The sequence below is a fragment of the Guillardia theta genome, assembly GCF_000315625.1.
Source record: "Guillardia theta CCMP2712 unplaced genomic scaffold GUITHscaffold_165, whole genome shotgun sequence".
In the NCBI taxonomy this organism is placed as follows: Eukaryota; class Cryptophyceae; order Pyrenomonadales; family Geminigeraceae; genus Guillardia; species Guillardia theta.
In genome coordinates this window covers 26,914-43,303 of record NW_005434511.1, presented here as the reverse complement: position 1 = coordinate 43,303, position 16,390 = coordinate 26,914, and the positions used below count along the sequence as shown (strand labels likewise).

General features: G+C 52.3%; 4 protein-coding genes across 4 annotated transcripts in view; 3 read left to right on the top strand and 1 right to left on the bottom strand.

Annotated features, from left to right (window-relative positions):
- Window positions 1–5,449: 5,449 nt before the first annotated feature.
- GUITHDRAFT_155918 (hypothetical protein) lies at window positions 5,450–6,517 on the top strand (the record flags this gene model as incomplete). Its single annotated transcript, XM_005820765.1, is given in 8 exon segments — window positions 5,450–5,552; window positions 5,599–5,683; window positions 5,738–5,811; window positions 5,826–5,988; window positions 6,009–6,068; window positions 6,118–6,168; window positions 6,223–6,369; window positions 6,422–6,517. Coding segments are annotated over 4 exon segments (164 nt in total), but the record flags the coding sequence as incomplete, so codon positions are not given.
- A 1,149-nt stretch (window positions 6,518–7,666) lies between these two features.
- Window positions 7,667–11,617, top strand: GUITHDRAFT_147625 (hypothetical protein; the record flags this gene model as incomplete). The annotated part of the gene is made up of 1 exon (XM_005820764.1): window positions 7,667–11,617. One exon carries the CDS (start codon window positions 7,667–7,669, stop codon window positions 11,615–11,617), a length of 3,951 nt encoding a protein of 1,316 aa, XP_005820821.1.
- Window positions 11,618–12,940: 1,323 nt separating this feature from the next.
- Window positions 12,941–13,717, top strand: GUITHDRAFT_166357 (hypothetical protein; the record flags this gene model as incomplete). The annotated part of the gene is made up of 2 exons (XM_005820763.1): window positions 12,941–13,117; window positions 13,170–13,717. The coding sequence occupies exons 1-2, from the start codon at window positions 12,988–12,990 to the stop codon at window positions 13,715–13,717; spliced, it is 678 nt and encodes a 225-aa protein (XP_005820820.1). The 5' UTR covers window positions 12,941–12,987.
- A 415-nt stretch (window positions 13,718–14,132) lies between these two features.
- Window positions 14,133–16,390, bottom strand: part of GUITHDRAFT_147623 (hypothetical protein) — a gene marked incomplete at both ends in the record, with an annotated part of 4,990 nt that continues 2,732 nt past the window's right edge. The window contains 11 exons of the mRNA XM_005820762.1: window positions 14,133–14,184; window positions 14,231–14,292; window positions 14,338–14,379; window positions 14,426–14,525; window positions 14,736–14,833; window positions 14,870–14,923; window positions 15,109–15,176; window positions 15,375–15,443; window positions 15,672–15,732; window positions 15,781–15,963; window positions 16,231–16,327. Of these exons, the coding sequence (XP_005820819.1) occupies window positions 14,133–14,184; window positions 14,231–14,292; window positions 14,338–14,379; window positions 14,426–14,525; window positions 14,736–14,833; window positions 14,870–14,923; window positions 15,109–15,176; window positions 15,375–15,443; window positions 15,672–15,732; window positions 15,781–15,963; window positions 16,231–16,327 (886 nt within the window). The remainder of the gene's footprint in view (window positions 14,185–14,230; window positions 14,293–14,337; window positions 14,380–14,425; window positions 14,526–14,735; window positions 14,834–14,869; window positions 14,924–15,108; window positions 15,177–15,374; window positions 15,444–15,671; window positions 15,733–15,780; window positions 15,964–16,230; window positions 16,328–16,390) is intronic.

Genomic DNA, 16,390 nt, shown 5'->3' with positions numbered 1-16,390 from the left:
AATCGACGGATTGAGATGCTGGGCATCGGAAAAGAGCGCAAGACCCTCGACAAAGTTCTGGATGGTATCTACATTTCTTGCGTGAGTATCAATCGATGAAGCAAGGGCATTCTGTATCCGATGAAAGTCCGTAGACAGGTTGTCCGAACTCTTGTTGATAGCTGAGATCTCATCCTCAAGCGCCGATGTTTCTTCATGGTGCGATCGGGTCCAGGCTGCGGCCTCTTGCATGACAGAGTCGACTTCTTTGTCATCATCATCCTGCACATCGTCGGACTGTATGGCGACGGTGGCGAAGTTGGAAGTGCTGAACAGTTTAATCTTCTTGGTGACGGGCACTTTACATTGAGGACAGGAGGTGTAGAGCGAAGACTGGCATTCGTCTCCGCAGCAAAAGCTGTGACCGCAGTCGAAGAGGAACAAGGAGGACCTCTGAAGGCAGATGCAGCACGTCAGTGCTTCCTGGAGCTGTTGGATCTTCTTCTTGAGAGCTAATCCCTCCTCCTTCTTGTGCTCTAGCCCTTCCTCCAAGTCGGCAAGCCTTCTGGATGCCTCTTTGAGCATGTTGGTTTTGCCGACGAGGTCTTTCTCAAGCACGCTCATCCTCTGCGAGCTGGACTCGAAGGTCAGCTGCAGCTTCTTCAACAGCTCGTCTGTTTCCTTCTGTCTCAAACTAGCATCCCGTACACTGCCAACCTCCGTCTTCCTCCTCTTGTCCGGATTAATCGGTAGGGCCTCTGCTTTCCCGCCCTTCCTCGGATTCGTGGGTGCATCATCCCTAGCTGGACTTGCCTTGTGCATATCCTTTGCATCGTCTTTGCCCCTCATCCTCTTCATGTCTTCTGCTCGCTGTTTCGCAACAATTCGGCGGGAATCGCCGATTCCCTCATCCCTTCATCATCGTCAACCCATCTATCATTTCAATCTCATCGTCCTATGATCCCTATCCTCTTGTTCTTCGCTTATCGATCCTCAGCATCTCTCGCTACGGGGTTGTGCTGCTCTGAGTTATACTGCTGTTGTGATCCTGTTGTCTTCTTAACATGTTAACTTGTATCATGTCGTATTGACGTCTTCAACGCTTGTTGTCTTCAGTTGTCTTCTTAACATGTTAACTTGTATCATGTCGTGTTGATGTCTTCAACGCTTGTTGTCTTCATCCCTTGTAGCCATGCTGTCTTCTTGTCTTCGTTCCTTCACATGGGGCTGGTCATAGCGCGTTCACGGATACCTCTTGGATTCTCCGGATACTCCCGGATACTCCCGGATACTCCCGCCACGGGGCCCCGCCGCGCGCCGGGCCGGGCGGCGGGCGGCCGGCAGGCCCGGGCCGAGTGACTCACTGAGCAGTGCCACCGGTGCACGGTGTGACTCGGTGTCCGGCGGGTACCGGGCCCGGCCCCCAATCTACCGTTGTGGCTCCGAGTCGCCCGATCCCGTCGGACCGTTCAGGTGTTCATAGCTCAGAATACGCTGGTCGAGACTTACCAAGAAGGCTCACTGAGTCAGGCTCGAGCGGAGAGCGAGAACTAAAAACACAAGGAGAAGACAAGCCTGGGGATAGCGTCGGAGGAGGTGAAGGAAAAAGAAAGAGATAAAACCGCCAACAAACTTTCAAAGTACATGGAACAATGGAGACAAGCGGAGCAAACAAAAAGGCAGAAGGAAGGGCAGGAAGGGCACCAAGCACAGTCCCGCAAGCGACGAGGATCACGAGGTCGAGACGGAGGAGGAGGAGCAACCTCTCATACCGTTGTCACTTTTCCCTCGGCTCTACCTTAGTGCTATCCGTAGCTAGAAAAGTTTGATGGGAAGACCGAGTAAGGGGGAGCCCGCGCAGCGTATTAGGACTGAGTGGAATGATCAACAACCGATCAATTTAGACACATCCCCATTGGAAGGGGGGGGGGGGGGCTGTTGGAGAAGCATGGGAAGTTCCTGTGAACTTCTTTATTCATGTGCGAGAGTGCGATTGTTACATGTTTATATCCCACCAGCGCACTTATCAACTCAAACACAGGAGGTCATACATGCACGTATCAAACTCTCAGTACCGCAGCTCATGGCAGCGCTCCTTTCAACCAGCATGCGCTCCTGCAGTGAACGAGTCAGCGCTGCGACCGGCACACGGGGGTTGGAGGGCTGGTGAAGCATGCCTCAAAATACTTGGGTGTAGCAAATCAACATCAGGAGGCAAGCTCCTTTGAGAGTGGTGCATTGCTCTTTCAAATCACAGGCATTCCTCCACTACCACCACAGACAGCGCAAGGGTAACGCTGTTCTCACCCAATGGCTGGCCTCGTCCCAGCGTCCCAGCGACCATGGTACAGAACGATGTTGCTGGTGGAACGTGCTGCTAGTGCATGAAGGCTACCCTGAGGGACAAAGGCGTCATTCATCTCGCACATCCAGCGGACCGGGAAAAATATCTTTAACCAGGAACACTCCGCACAACAAAGGTTGTAATCAACGCACTGGTTTCATACAGTATGAATACAAAAAGAATCCTTCACTGTGTCCAAGAGATAGAGAACACAACCACAGACATGTTCACCTTGCAAGCCCGACCGCGTGCAAGCTCTCATTCGGAAGACAACTTGATCCCACTGGGCGGTCAACACCCGGATTTAACTGGAGCGACATGAATCAGTGAAAGATTGAATCAATATGCTCGATGTGAATCAAGGGATTGGAACAATAACATGTCATGTGTGGAGATAGCCTCAGTTGACCGTCGTGAGAATCGTTTTCGTCACTTAGCATCAGCATTAGCATGGAAAATAAGGCATCACCGGCTATCTCACACAAAGGAGGGAAGATAGAGGGGACACACGGTGCGGACATGGAGGGCTAACCTCGACAGTTAGGTATCTTCATCTCTGTTCGAGTCTTCATCTCTGCTCGAGGCCGAAGCGAGAGCGGAGCAGCGCGCGCGACGCGAGCATGCCCAGCATACCGCCGCCATACCAGCCTCTGTGTCTGCACGTGCTGAGGAACAAGAATCTTTTTACTCAAATCAGAAAGTGAGACCACATCCCCGCTCAGATCTCTTGCCGGGCCCGCCGCCCGTGCCCGCCGCCGGGGGGACTGGTAGCCGGAGTTACTGAAATGAAGGGTTGGGCTACCTCCGATGCGTCCCGTCATTTATAAAAGTTGTTTTAAGATGAGTCTCCTCGTGGCCTCTGAGGGGTATGTACGGTCTCTGTGGTCGAAAGAGGATTTTTTCGAGATTCAGATTCCAGGCAGGTTATGGGAGATCGCGATCTGGGCTCTGCAGTAACCCCTCGTCGGAGACTGTACGTGTCACACGCTAGGGTAGGTGAGTTAAATGCGTGTAGATTTTTAGGGGGTAGGGGTCCTGAGGGTGTGAAAGGGGGTGTAGGGAGCCGAGAAACAAGTGAGATTGTGGGAGATACCGACCGGCAAATGCTTTTCAGGGACTCTACTGCATGCATGGGGAGTTGGCGTCCATTGGACACTTCAAGTTGGCGTACTTCCAGTGGGGTACTTGTGGTATGCAAAATTTGATGGGGTGGGTTAATGAGAAGGGTGATCCATAGTCAAGAAAGGGGGTTCTCTATATGCATGCTGGGGTAGTCTGTTATTCTTAGAAAGATCTGTAAAGGGGTACCCTTACCGATACGTCAAGGAAATATCCAGGTGGGGTGGGGAAGATTGAGGAATAAGGGTTCCCACAGCATGGGGGTTGAGAAGTGTGATTCTATAATACAGCCTATATTATAGAGTCCTTAGGTCTATACCCTGGAGCCAGGAACGAGTTATGGGACACAAGGACAAGAATTTCTCTCAACAACTATTATAAGAGACACATAAAATATTAGTACAAGTGGACTCAATTTCCAAAATGACTGTTTTCGACATGTTTCAAACTCATTGTGCAGCCACCTGCTAGGCTTGCTAGATCAGGGTACTAGGATTCCCTAGGGTCTCTAAAATGATTTTAGTCAACAACCGCTTGCTGACATTTTTATTGGCAGGAGCCACTACGGGTCATGAATCTCGCAGGGAAAAGGGGTGCATGTTACCACCCCCTCCCGACGATGTCTCACAATGTACCCACCCCATTTTACTCCCAATCTAGGGGGCGTATCGTTATTACCCCTACCAATTTGCGTCTTTGAAGCTTTGTTTTCTGATCCTCCCTTGGATGTCCATTCTATAGCATCTTCACTATATTTATTTCATTAACTATGCTACATGCACCAGTGCGTTCCACTTGACTGCCGTCACTCAATACCCCCCACCCTCTCTCAATTTTTGATTACCCCCGATATCCAATAACCCTACCCACCCCCCGCCTTTAAGAGGGGGACTACTGCTTGCTGCAGCAATGCGCAATCGAAGCAGCGCATCGGGCACCATGCCGCTGCTGCTACTTCTGCTCCTCTTCCTATCCTACCTGCTTCTACTTGTCTTCGATTCAATACTCTCTTCCTCTCTTCCTGTCACTCCTTTTCTCCTTCCATCATCTCCTTTTGGTTTCCTCCTGTTCATCCTTGGATTCTACCTCCTGCATGTTGATCCCCCGCTTCGGCCTGATCCTCCGCTACACACATCTCTATTCTCGCTTTTCTGCTATGCATAGCATATTCACTCATCTCATCATTCTGCTCGTCAAACTCAAAACTGCCTATTCAGATGATCATTGCCTCCTGCAACCACGAAATCTCGTATCTGTTGTTTTCATGGTTCCCAGGATCCATTGACTTACTTTACCATGAACTCTGGATACATCTGTGCTCCCGAATCTGATCTCCTCTCGGATTCGAAAACTCTCTCCATTCTAGCCGAGCTCCCCTCTTTCCTTGATGATTTTTTGTCTCCTTGTGAAATCCAACAGCTGAGCATGGTGCACGTTAGATTTAGTTTTGATGCATGATTTGCGGATTCCATTCCACAGTTCTTCGGTCACACCCTTGTGTGTGGGATCTTACTATGATACCCACCAAAGCTCTAACCCGTGCCCATTATATGCTGCATCTTGCATTACGTGTTGACAGATTCTTTTCTTTTTTTGATGTATGTGTCTTGCAGGCGGGATCCTTCAGGGACTTTCGGGACTAGAATATGCAGGCATCATCAATGGTGCCGGATGGCGCAAATGTCATCATTCCTCGACGGAAAAGGGGCCAAAACAGAAAGCAGGGTAGCAGCAAAGAAGGCGTCGTCGTGACGATGGAAGTCCTTGAAAGAGTCTACCATATGCCCTTGCACAAGGCATGCAAGTCTCTGGTATGAGCCATTCATGCTTTCACTTCTTGATTAGACTGAGAAGACATGTTTGACAGGGAGTTTGCGCAACCGCCTTCAAGAAAGTCTGCAGGTTTACATGATGCAAAAGTTGGCTTAAGTTTTGACACCGATGATTACAGAAAACTTGGTGTCATGAAATGGCCGTATCGAGAGCAGCAATGCCAGATGAATCGATTATCAGAAGAGTCAGACTCGATGCAACTGAATGCGTGCATTGAACCCCCAACGCTCTTAGCAGCCATTGAAACTAGTCCAGCGGTCTCGCCAGTGTCGTGGAGGTGGCTTGACCCCTCACTTGAATGTGAAATCTGATTGATTGTACAGAACTCAGAACAGCTCTGGAGACTCAGGGACAGATTGTGACACTCCTCCGGAGCGTGAAGAGTGTAATTTTATTGAAAACATCAAGGAAGGTCAGAACCCTGGTGATCGATTTGATGTTGCCTGACTAGTTTCTCCGTGAAGAAGATCGCCTCGGGATTGATATCTTCAGGAAATCTAGCTCGCACACTCAGATGGCACTTGCTGCCCGTAATAGCACCCCCAAGCAGACCGACATCAAAATCGAAGAGTCCCCTCAAACATCCTCTCATAGTTTGCTAGCTTTCCATCGAGATGCATTCGGGTCTTCATTTCTTGCGCAAGAATTGCCCGCTACGCGAGGAGAGGAAAACAAGAATGTTATCTTCCCGCGACGGAAGCGAGGACAAGGAAGAAAGCAAGGTCACAACAAGGAAGGTGTCGTCGTCACAATGGAGGTCTTGGAGCAAGTATTTCACCTGCCGCTACATAAAGCCTGCAAGACTCTGGTACTTTATCTTCGTTGTCGCATGGAGCAAGACTAACTCTCTTCTCCTAGGGCATCTGCGCAACTGCCTTCAAGAAAGTCTGCAGGTGAGGGCAACCCCTTTCTCTCAACGGGTTGGGACTGACCTTGACCGTTGACAGGAAACTCGGAGTCATGAAGTGGCCCTACAAAGAGCAACAGACCACCAAGAACCAAGGATTTGCGGTCACTACCTTTGGAAACAGCTTGTTGGAAGATTCGAAGATTGATCCTTGCGTCGTGAAGACCGAACAGGGCATCGTCAAGAGGTCTTGCTTTCTCCTAGCTGTAGCCCTGCTGAAGCGATTTCCTACCTCACAGAGCTCCAAAGCCTTATCATCCAGGAAAGCCCTCCCAGCCTTGTTCGAATCAATTAGTGGGCCAAATGGCGGACAAGAACGTGCCAAGTGCCCTGACGGAAGATCTAGGTGAGATTTCATTTTGAGGTTGGATGGAGATAGTGACTTTGAGAAAGATCCGATTGGTTTCCTAGAGGAGGAAGACGGGTTGTTGTCGCTGATGGGTCCTCACGAAGTGTCCAGCGTGGAGAGCGATTGTGGGATCGCAGACGAAGTAGACGGCTTCCTGTCGGGGTCCGAACCCAAGAGCGAGTGGGATGCAGATGTAAGTGGCGAAGACCTTGATTCTTGGACAAGCTTCAGCGACGTTCTCAAGGTCAACCACTCGACCCTGCAATAGCTTGCTTGCACAGCGAGGAACGCTAGAGGCGAATTCCGAGCCGAATGTACTTTGATGCCATAATCTTTAAGATAAACAGGTCCGTTCTCCTGGGTGTATTCTTCTTTGTTGTATTACCAAAACATCAAACCTAGACGTTGTGAAAGAAATAAATCTCTTGGGATGTTCGACTTCGTCCTCATTCCCCTCATACTCAACGTGCTAAGCATATGTCAATGAAACACAACATTCCTCTGCACCAGTATACTGATTTCTTGGCTTGTCAACGCAACCAAGCAGCTACTCGATCGTTGCAGCGTGGCTCATCGTGCTTCTGATCATTTTTTTCTGCACCGTGTTGCTGTCATCGATAATTCATATTGAATTGTCTCCGTATCCTCCCATCTCTTCACTTCGTATCTTTATGTTCTCATCACTTCGTATCTTTATGTCTTCGTCTCTTCTTAGCTTCTTATCTTCATTTCTTCTTATCTTCTTATCTTCATCTCTCCATCTCTCCATCTCCTCATTTCGTCATGTCCTCTATGAATGACTCATCTCAGAACATCTACATCGGCAACAACTAGTACTCTACATGTCTCTTTCGCCATCGCTGACTTCTCCTGTGATAAGTCTCATCACATCAAGAATGATGACCCCCTACCCCTCACCCCACCTACCAATACCCCTACCCGCACCCTGTAAAATGAACCTGAAAAATATTCAAAAGTAGGGTAGGGTACTGAAATTAGGGTGGGTAGTCCACCCCTTGGAATGCTCTCCCTCTTCCACTCTCCTTGCGCCCCTCCTGATTGTTGACCAACCAGGGCCTGGTTTCCTTCTGGTCTCTTCATCGCAGGTCTTCCTCGACACGCTGAGATCAACACCATGGAAGAATATTTGCAGGCAGAACGTGGCGAGCAGAGTGAGGCAGACACATCGATCCTTCAAGAGGTTAGCGACAATTTGGTACCTCCGTCTGTTGAGACTCCAGATCGCAAACTTGCTCCGAGCAAGCTAGAATCGAAGGAAATGATGAAGATGATCGAAGCTGCTCACAGGAAGAAGTTTCTCCCGACGATACAGAGCATCCCTCTCTACGACAAGTATCAAGCGTACTGCCGATCTACCATCGCGTTCGCCATGTTCTTTTTCTTCATCCTGTTCCTGTGCATCGGTGCCCGAGAGCTCTCCTCCAGGGCTGTCGTCTCCTTGGAGGACGGGGTGAAGAAGATCAGCATCCACATCGAGAAGCTGGAGACTTTGAACTTCGCGCCATGGCCGATCGATACCGACACTTGTACCATCCGTATCATGAACACATGCAACAATCGACAGGAATGTGGGTACCCCCGCATTCTCGGCTACGGCATCAACCATGGTGCCTTCGGTCTGTCAGATACCCGGGCCAAGGTCGTCAACGGCGACACGCTAGAGGTGACGCTCTTGCCGCTGATCTTCTGGCCTTCGCTGCCAGAGACATGGTGGAACAGGGTCATGTGCGACGTTCAGATTATTGCGAGCAAGGACATGGAGGTCGAGGTGTTCTCGGAGAAAGTAGCTGTGGTGGCAGAGAACGTGGAGCTGAAGAGGCTGGACCTGAAGGGGCTGGACAGGTCGGGGAGTGCCATCTGGTTCCAGGGGAAGAATGTAAGAGTCACAGGATCCATGACGTTGAAGGGATCCCAGAGCAATGTGTTTTTGGACGGGATCACGATGCCGACATCAGCGAGTGCCACCTTGGAGATCCTTGGAGGAAGCATCGACCTTGTGACAAGCTCCCACCCGAAGATGAGGATCTCCTCGGTGAACGAGGCTGTCTGCCTCGTGGGGAAGTTTGATACAACCCCAGTCGTGAACGCAACCATGGCAGACAATGTCACGGTAACTTCCTACAGGGCTGCAATGAAGTGCGACCTTGCAAGCTGCGAGATGCCATCATGGAGCGTGAACGTCTCCGGTGCTTACGGATCAGTAGGAGTGCACGCGGTTCAGTACCAGGAGCAGGATACGGCTGTCTTCCAAGGTAGAGCCTTCTCGGAAGGGACCTACGTCGGAGTTGACCACTCTCCCATTGTCAACGACGTGTACAACTATGCCATCATCAGCTTCCAAGGGCTCGGGATCATGCAAGGAGGGCTCGAGGTCGTCTGGTCGCTGCAGAGGATCTGGTGGTTCATCGAAGGACAGATCTGGCCCTTTGGCCCCTTCTCCGCCTTTACCGTCATACCCCAGCTCACCAAGTACCCTGCCACTGTCTCCTTCTGCCCAGCGCATGGCTCCCGTGCGAACCTTGACCTGACCCCGCCGTTGAGGAAGATGATGTCAACAGCGGTCAAGGACGGAGCTCCTGGTCAGTGGACCCTGCGCAACCTGGGGAGCTACAGGGAGAGGATGCAGCCACTGGACGTCGTGGCAGGCAAGAACGTCTTCTATGCTCCAAAGGACTCGCTAGTGCCTGACTGCGACTACTGTGCCGACGTGTTCTTCTGGAAGTCCTCCGCCTACGTCGGCTCCTTCTCCCGTACGCCTGCGTCCAACGGCAACTGCCTGGGCTTCGGCACCCCCAACGCCTGCCTGACTTTCTCCTGCTACAAGAAAAGCGCCCATATCTTCTCCCTGGTAGAGAACGGTCAGGCAACCTGCTACTCCAACGAGGCTGTGGAGGCGCTTCTGAGCAACCCAGTGAAGTTCGCGGAGGGCTCACCCTACTGCTGGGCGTCAGGTGACGTCTCCTGCTATACTGAGGCCCCCCACACGGGCCCGTCGACGTCGTCGAGGTTCGCCAACGGCAGGGCGATCACCATCTTCACGCTCTCTCTCATCATCGGAGCGATCGCGGGGGTGTACGTGGTGCTGGTCGTGTACTTCCTCTTCATCCGCAGCAGCAGGATCAGAGTCATCACGGGCTACCTGATGCGCAACAAGAAAACCTTTGACATGATCACAAGGGTAATCAAGATGTCTCAGAACTTCGCCATCCTCAACAACCCGAAGCCCTCTGGGGATGCAGAACCCCTTCTGGGCCCCGAGGGAGAACCCCTGCTGGCCCCCGAGCTCTCCCTCGACTTCTTCGCCCTGGACAAGATCATACGGCTGCCCCCCCTCTGGTACCGGATCCTCCCGAGGACGTGGAAGGAGAAAGTTGAGATGAAGTTTGAGCTGACTAACGTCAGAGTCAGCGACTTCGCCAGCCATCGCTGGATCGCCAAGTGCTCGGACATAGCGAGCCTGGCGGTGGACGACAACGGCTCCCCCTCCCTCCAAGGGTTTGACAAGAACCAGGTGTCAAACCTGTGCGACTGCAGGATCGTGTACCTTGACAGGAGCGACCGGAACGAGTTCTACGAGTGGCACGACGTGCTTCCCAGGAAGGCAGTAGGAGGAGACAGGAAGAGCGCGGGCGAGACAACCACGAGCCAGCAGTTTCTTGCCTTCCAGAGGTCAGTGCGAGAGGTTCAGTTTGTGATGCAGAGGCTCCAGATCGATGTATGGCTGTGGTTCATCCTAGAGCGAGTCACTGCGAGGATGAGGCTTCATCTCGCTCCTCCCAAGTACCCGGACAAGGCTCCTGCATACTGGGAGGTAGGAAGGGAGATCTTCCTTGAGACCATTCACACGCAGCTCGGAGAGGTTCAGACGGTAGCGGCGCACCTGACCTTTGTGCTAGCTCCCTGCCTTATCTTCTACTTCTTCCTTGCCAACATGTTCTACATGATCGTCAAGGACAAGGGAACCAGCATCTTTGGTGTTGACTCCGACGCCGCCATCACGCAGGACGCCATTCTCCTCCCCAGCATCATCATCCTCCTCTTCCTCAACCTCGCCTCGATGGTCATGTACTACTTCCGCTGGAGGGACTGGGGGATCCCCCACGAAAGCACGACCAAGGGCGGGAAGCAGCAGGTCTTTCCGGAGGGAGAGAGCGAGCTCGATAGCGTTGCTGCCTTCGACTGGGACGACTACTACAGGAGGGGCAGCAAGAGCTACAGGATCCGCATGTACGAGCAGCAGCTGATGAAGTTTGTGTGGGCCGTTTCCTACATGGTTTCTATCCTGTTTTGCGTGCTCGTCTCAGTCTGGGTGCTCCTGGGCATGTTCCTCAACCCCAACAGGGTTGCTCCTTACGCCACCGCCATCGTCGGGCTGTTCGGCCATGTTCTGTCCATGTTCAGGAGGATGAAGAGCTTCTTCGATTCAGCCAAGGGGAGGCTGGAGCAGTTGATCGTCGACTTTCACCATCAGATGCAAGTCCAGGCCCTTGACCAGATCAAGATCCTGGAGGGGGCGAGGAACCTTGGAGTTCAGCTGGACGGGGATGTCAGAGACCTTGCCAGGAAGGCTCCTGATGCTATGGAAGAGCTGGGGGAGCAGGTGGGGGGGAGGTTGAAGGAGGCACAGGACGTCCAGGCACAGTTGGAGGAGCTGTTCAACAAGGCGAGGAGGACGGTTGCGGACGTGAAGGAGCATGAGATTCTTGCGCTGCTGTCGAAGCACGGTATCAGCATGCAGGACATCATCATCCATGTCACTATGTCTTCAGTCCTCCTCTGCCTCATCTTCCTCTTCCTCTTCCTGGGCATGTCCGCGTTCAACCAGGGGGTCGCCGACAACTGGCAGACCGTCATCAACTCCATCATGACAGGAGGTGCTGCGATCATCTCCAGCTTCGCCTCCAAGACCGACGGGGGGCAGGCACTGGAGAACTTGCTCATGAGGATCATAGAGGAGTACAAGAAGGGGGAGGGAGCTGATCTCTCCTTCTCGCTCAACGAGGAGCTGAGCTCAGTCCTCGAGCGGGCCGGTCACTACAACCATGATGAGGACGAGCTACGATAGTCACATTCAGTGCAGATCCGACGTAAGACTCCAGTCACCATAACTAATAATACTAAGTAAAAGTCATGTCCGAGTCACGGGCCCGCCACGGCGTACTGGGCCCGGCGGTCCCGGGTGACTGACTGTCGGATTCGCCGGCAGATCCGACTGACCGTGCCAGCCGCCGCGCCGTGCCGCCTCCGGGCCCGGCCCGCCGCAGCGGCTCCGGACCAACGCCGTGACGGCCGGGGTGACTCAAACTTTTGACGGTTACAAGGATAGTTGGATTTGTAACTGTATCCCCATTTGTTGGCTAAACTCTACGACTCTCCACTACCCCTATTCTCCTCTTATTTGAAGCTTTAAAAGTGGGGTAGGGTAGTACATAGTTTTTAAGAATGTTTCTTAAGGGTCCATTGGACTACGACTGATGGACCCCCATAGACCTATCTTAACCACCCGTCATTCATCATAATCAGTAGGGTGGGGTGGATAACCCACCCTCAAAATCTAGCCTCAAAAGCCCATGTCCTACCACGTACCACCAGTACCACCCGTGTCTATGAGGGGGTATAACCTACGCCCCTTCCCCCAGAACCACCCCCACCCCCTCGTTGAAACCTTCAAATTGACCAACCCCTAGATCGGAGCTCTCCTACTACACCACACCGCAGGAAGGGAAAAGGGGGTGGGGTGGTTTCGAGGTAGGGGTCCTCCGTAGTGAGCCTTGAGTAATAATGATCCAGAACAAACAGAGAACCAGGGGTGGATGATAGAGAAGGGGTAGTAGTAACATGATCCGTCACAAGTTAGGGGTGTTTGTACTAGAAAGAAGGGGTGATCACCACATTTGATAGGGTAGGGGTCCAAGGAACTGTCCTAAGTTGGGGGTACATAAAATGATCGGTCTTCAGGTAGCTCATAGGTAGGGTGCCAATAGAGATTGATAGGGGTAGTCCAATGGACGAGAGGGTAGGGGGTGGTAGGGTGTAATATTGTGGGTAGGGGCCAGGGAGCCATGCAGAGCCGCACGACCAGCAACTGAGAGGAGGAGGAGGAGGAGGAGGAGGAGGAGGAGGAGGAGTTCAGTCATCGAGACGAGAGAGAAGAGAAGAGGATAGAAGACAGAGAGATAGAGAGGAGGAGAGGAGGAGAGGAACGCTCGAGGAGGAAAGACTCAACACAGGTCAACGCTGACATCAGTGTCTTGAAGGGAAGTTGCTGACCAAGAAGTCAGAGCTGGCGATAGTGAGAAGGGATTGACAGGGAGGAGAGGAGAGGTTTGGATATCACAGAAAAAAGCAAAGCTGATTCCGTCATTAAGGGAAGCTTGTTGTGAAAGGGAGAATCGAGTATGTACGGGAAATACAGCTTTGTTTCTCGGCATTGAGATGATAGCGAGGAACAGTCTGAAAGCGAGCTCCTTCTTCACCGCCTTTGTGGTTTTCTTGTTATTTTCCCTGCCATTGTGCAATGGGTTGGACTGCTACAACTCGTCTGTGACCGTATCATCTCCTGAAGGTGACAGCCTCGTTGTTCGGCAACCGTCCTTTCATTGACGATTTCCAATCAGGTCTATGCGGCAGCCGCACGTTCATGGCGGCATCTTGTGCAGACGACCAAGGAGCAGCAGATGACATGGCGAAGCAGATGTATCAAGTGATGCTGCAGACGTTCCTGCCCATCGGCTATGACTTCCCGACCAAGTACTGGCCATGCAGCAGCTTCTACGATTGGGCATTCTGCCATTCCAAGGTCAAGCAGAGCGCTAGCTGCGGAGGGATGTGCAACATGCTGTGGGGAGTGATGGAGTCGGCCATGACGCGGTGCACCTCCTCGTCGCAATGCTCGAAGCCGAGCATCAACGTGAGCAGCGTGTCGTCGTACAAGAAGCCATGCTGCTCGAGCATGAAAGACCTTGTTGCCTCCTCTTGCACTCTGACCGGCACCGATCTTGAGACTGCTGTGAACAGTCTCAGGACTGACATCTATCCCAAGTGCTCAGACAAAGATTGTTTCACCTTCTCAGCATCGAGAGGCAGCAAGACGGGGGTCCGAGTGACTGTTGTGCTGTTGCTGAGCATGGTGTGCCTTGTTCGATCGATTTTCCCTCCTTTGTAAAGCAAGCAGTCTGTATAGTTTTGAATGAAAGCTCTTTGTATGTTACGATCGTCTTGATTTGCTGTTTGTTGATGCGATTGCTGCTTCCCTGCATTATGTTGTCGCTCCCTCACTGCCTTCGCATGGGGTTGAATAACATGCTGAAGCTGTTGTGACGACAAGATGTACGAATCGCAACGAGGAAAGTCAGGTAGATGAATAAAGTCAGGTACAAGTTGAAAGATTAGCTATCAATACCGTCAAGATGTTTTATTTCAATCAACTCTTATGTCATGATTCATATTTTACTTTATCAATAGTTGCTGTCCCACTCATTCACTGTAGCGACTTATCTTTGCTTGCAAAGATATGCAAGAGATATGTTGCCTTACGGACTTCCGTTAAAGTCCACCATCAGCTAGTCAACGATCATATTCTACAAGTCAGTCAACTCTAGCCGAGATGATCCAAAGGTTGAAATTTTCCCTCTTGACGATGTTTTAGTACCATCACATGCTCGACAACAGTATATACCTGTTGTCCACAGCTGACGTGTTCTGTACGATGTCCTGATCCATGTGTGTGTTGGTATGCTTCTGATGATTGCTGTTATTGAATGACTCGCATCACAAGAACTTCACCTTGACCTGCCCTGTTGAGATCAACATACTTTTCTTCTTCATCTGCAAACAAACATTACAGATCATCTCGAAACGACAACAGTCGCACTTGTCTGTTCAGCTTGATCTCCTTGAGCTGATGGCTGAGTGACTTCTTCACTCGCAGCAACACAGGGATGGTGTAGATCGAAACGTCCCCGTCTTGTTCGCTGCGCACGTGTGACTTTCTCTTCCTCGTCCTCGTCCTCGTCCTCTCCCTCTCGTTCCTCTCATCTCATCTCAATTTCCTGTCATCTTTTCCTCTCTTCCTCTCTCCTTTCTGTCCGTCCTTGTCCTCCCTGCATTGAGATCTCCTGCCTTTGGCTTTCCTCTCCTCTCCTCTCCCTCTCCTCTCCCTCTCCTCTCCTCTCCTCTCACACCTGATATGAATGCTTCCTTGGAAGATCCCTGCCTGTTCGACGTGCGCATAGATCATGTACGAGATGGAGTCGCCAGGAGGAACCACGTTGTCCTTCGCCTGCTTGAAATGATTGTCGTCTGCTGGTGCGACAACCTGGGAGATGATGTTGAGAGGAGGAGGAGGAGACACGCGCGAGCTGTTGCGAACCTGCAGACACGATGAGCGAGAGAGGAGAAGAGAGGGAAGGAAAGAAGAGAAGAGAAAGAGGGGGAGGAGGAGGGATATGTAGAGGAGGACAGAGAGGGAGAGGAGGTAGAGAGAAGGGGAGGGAGACGTGGAGGAGGAGAGGGAGGGAGGGCAGGAGGGAGAGGGAGAGGAGATGTTTCCCTCACTTGTATCATAAACTTGTGCGGAGGATCTCCATCGGCTCTCGACACTGAAGGACCAGAAACTTGACCACCTGATAGCAAGACATCACCTCCTCCTGCCTCCTGCCTCCTCCTCCCTCCTGATTCCTGCCTCCCCTCCTCTCTCTACCACTTCTCTCCTGCTCTCCCTGAAACCTCCCTTCTTTTCTTCCTATCTCCTTGCTCTGCCTGCCTGCCTGCCTGCCTGCCTTCATCTCTGCACCCTCTCCCCTCTCTTCCTCTCTCTCTACCTGTCAGCGGCACACAGCACGCGAGGGCCTGAGCTTCGAACTTCACCCAGTTGGTGGAAGTCTTGTCACCTGGAAGAGATGAATGGAAGGATAGAAAGACGGAGGGGGGGGGAGGGGAGGAGGAGGAGGAGGAGGATCAGCAGCAGCAGAGACAAAACGAAGAGGAGCGAGGGGAACAGGGGCAGGAAGAGCAGGAAGGGGAGGGCGGAGGAGGAGGAAGCGGGAAGAGAGGAGAAGCAGGAGAAGCAGGAGGGAGGGAGGGAGAGGAGGAAACAAGGAAGGATTTGATCCGCTCACCAGACAACTTGAGGAGGAGGAGGCAGGCGTCAACGAGCTTGTCGTCTCCTATGTCCATCAACTACCTCAACGTCGTCAGCGCGTGCAGCTACCACGAGGACAAGCTCACATGGAACATGCTCGACCTCCTCCTCTTGTCTCTCCTCGCGCGCATGCTCCTTCCCTTGGGCTTGTTCGGCAGCTTGTACTCGTTGGTCTCGTCTTTCCAGGTTCCGAACCCGAGCTTGCACCTCTTGATGTACGACAGCCTCTTCTTGATCTCAACCAGCCCCATCCCCACGTCCATCTCCTCCTGCCTCCTCGTTAGCACATGTACCTTCTTCTTCCTCCTGCTCCTCCTGCTCCTCCTCCTCCCTTCCTCCTCTTCCTCCACCTCCTCCTCCTCCTCCTTCCTTCCTCCCCTTCCTCTACCTCCCTTCTCCCTCCTCCTCTCCCCTCCTGCTTCCTCGTCCCTTCACCTCCTCCCTCATCCTCGCCCCTTCTCCAAGTCCTTCCTCCCTCCTCTTTCTCCCTCTCTCCTCTTCCTCCTCCCTCCTCCCTCCCCCTCCTGCTTCCGCACCACGAGAAGGTTGAGCGCGTCGGCCAACGTGGGGACGTCAAAGATGAAGGCGGCGAGTCGAACTAGCGAGCAAATGAACTCGCGAAAGTCAAGATGCCTGGCAAGAGAGTGAGGAAGGGGAGGAAGAGAAGGAGTGGGAGGAGGAGGAGGAGGAGGAGGA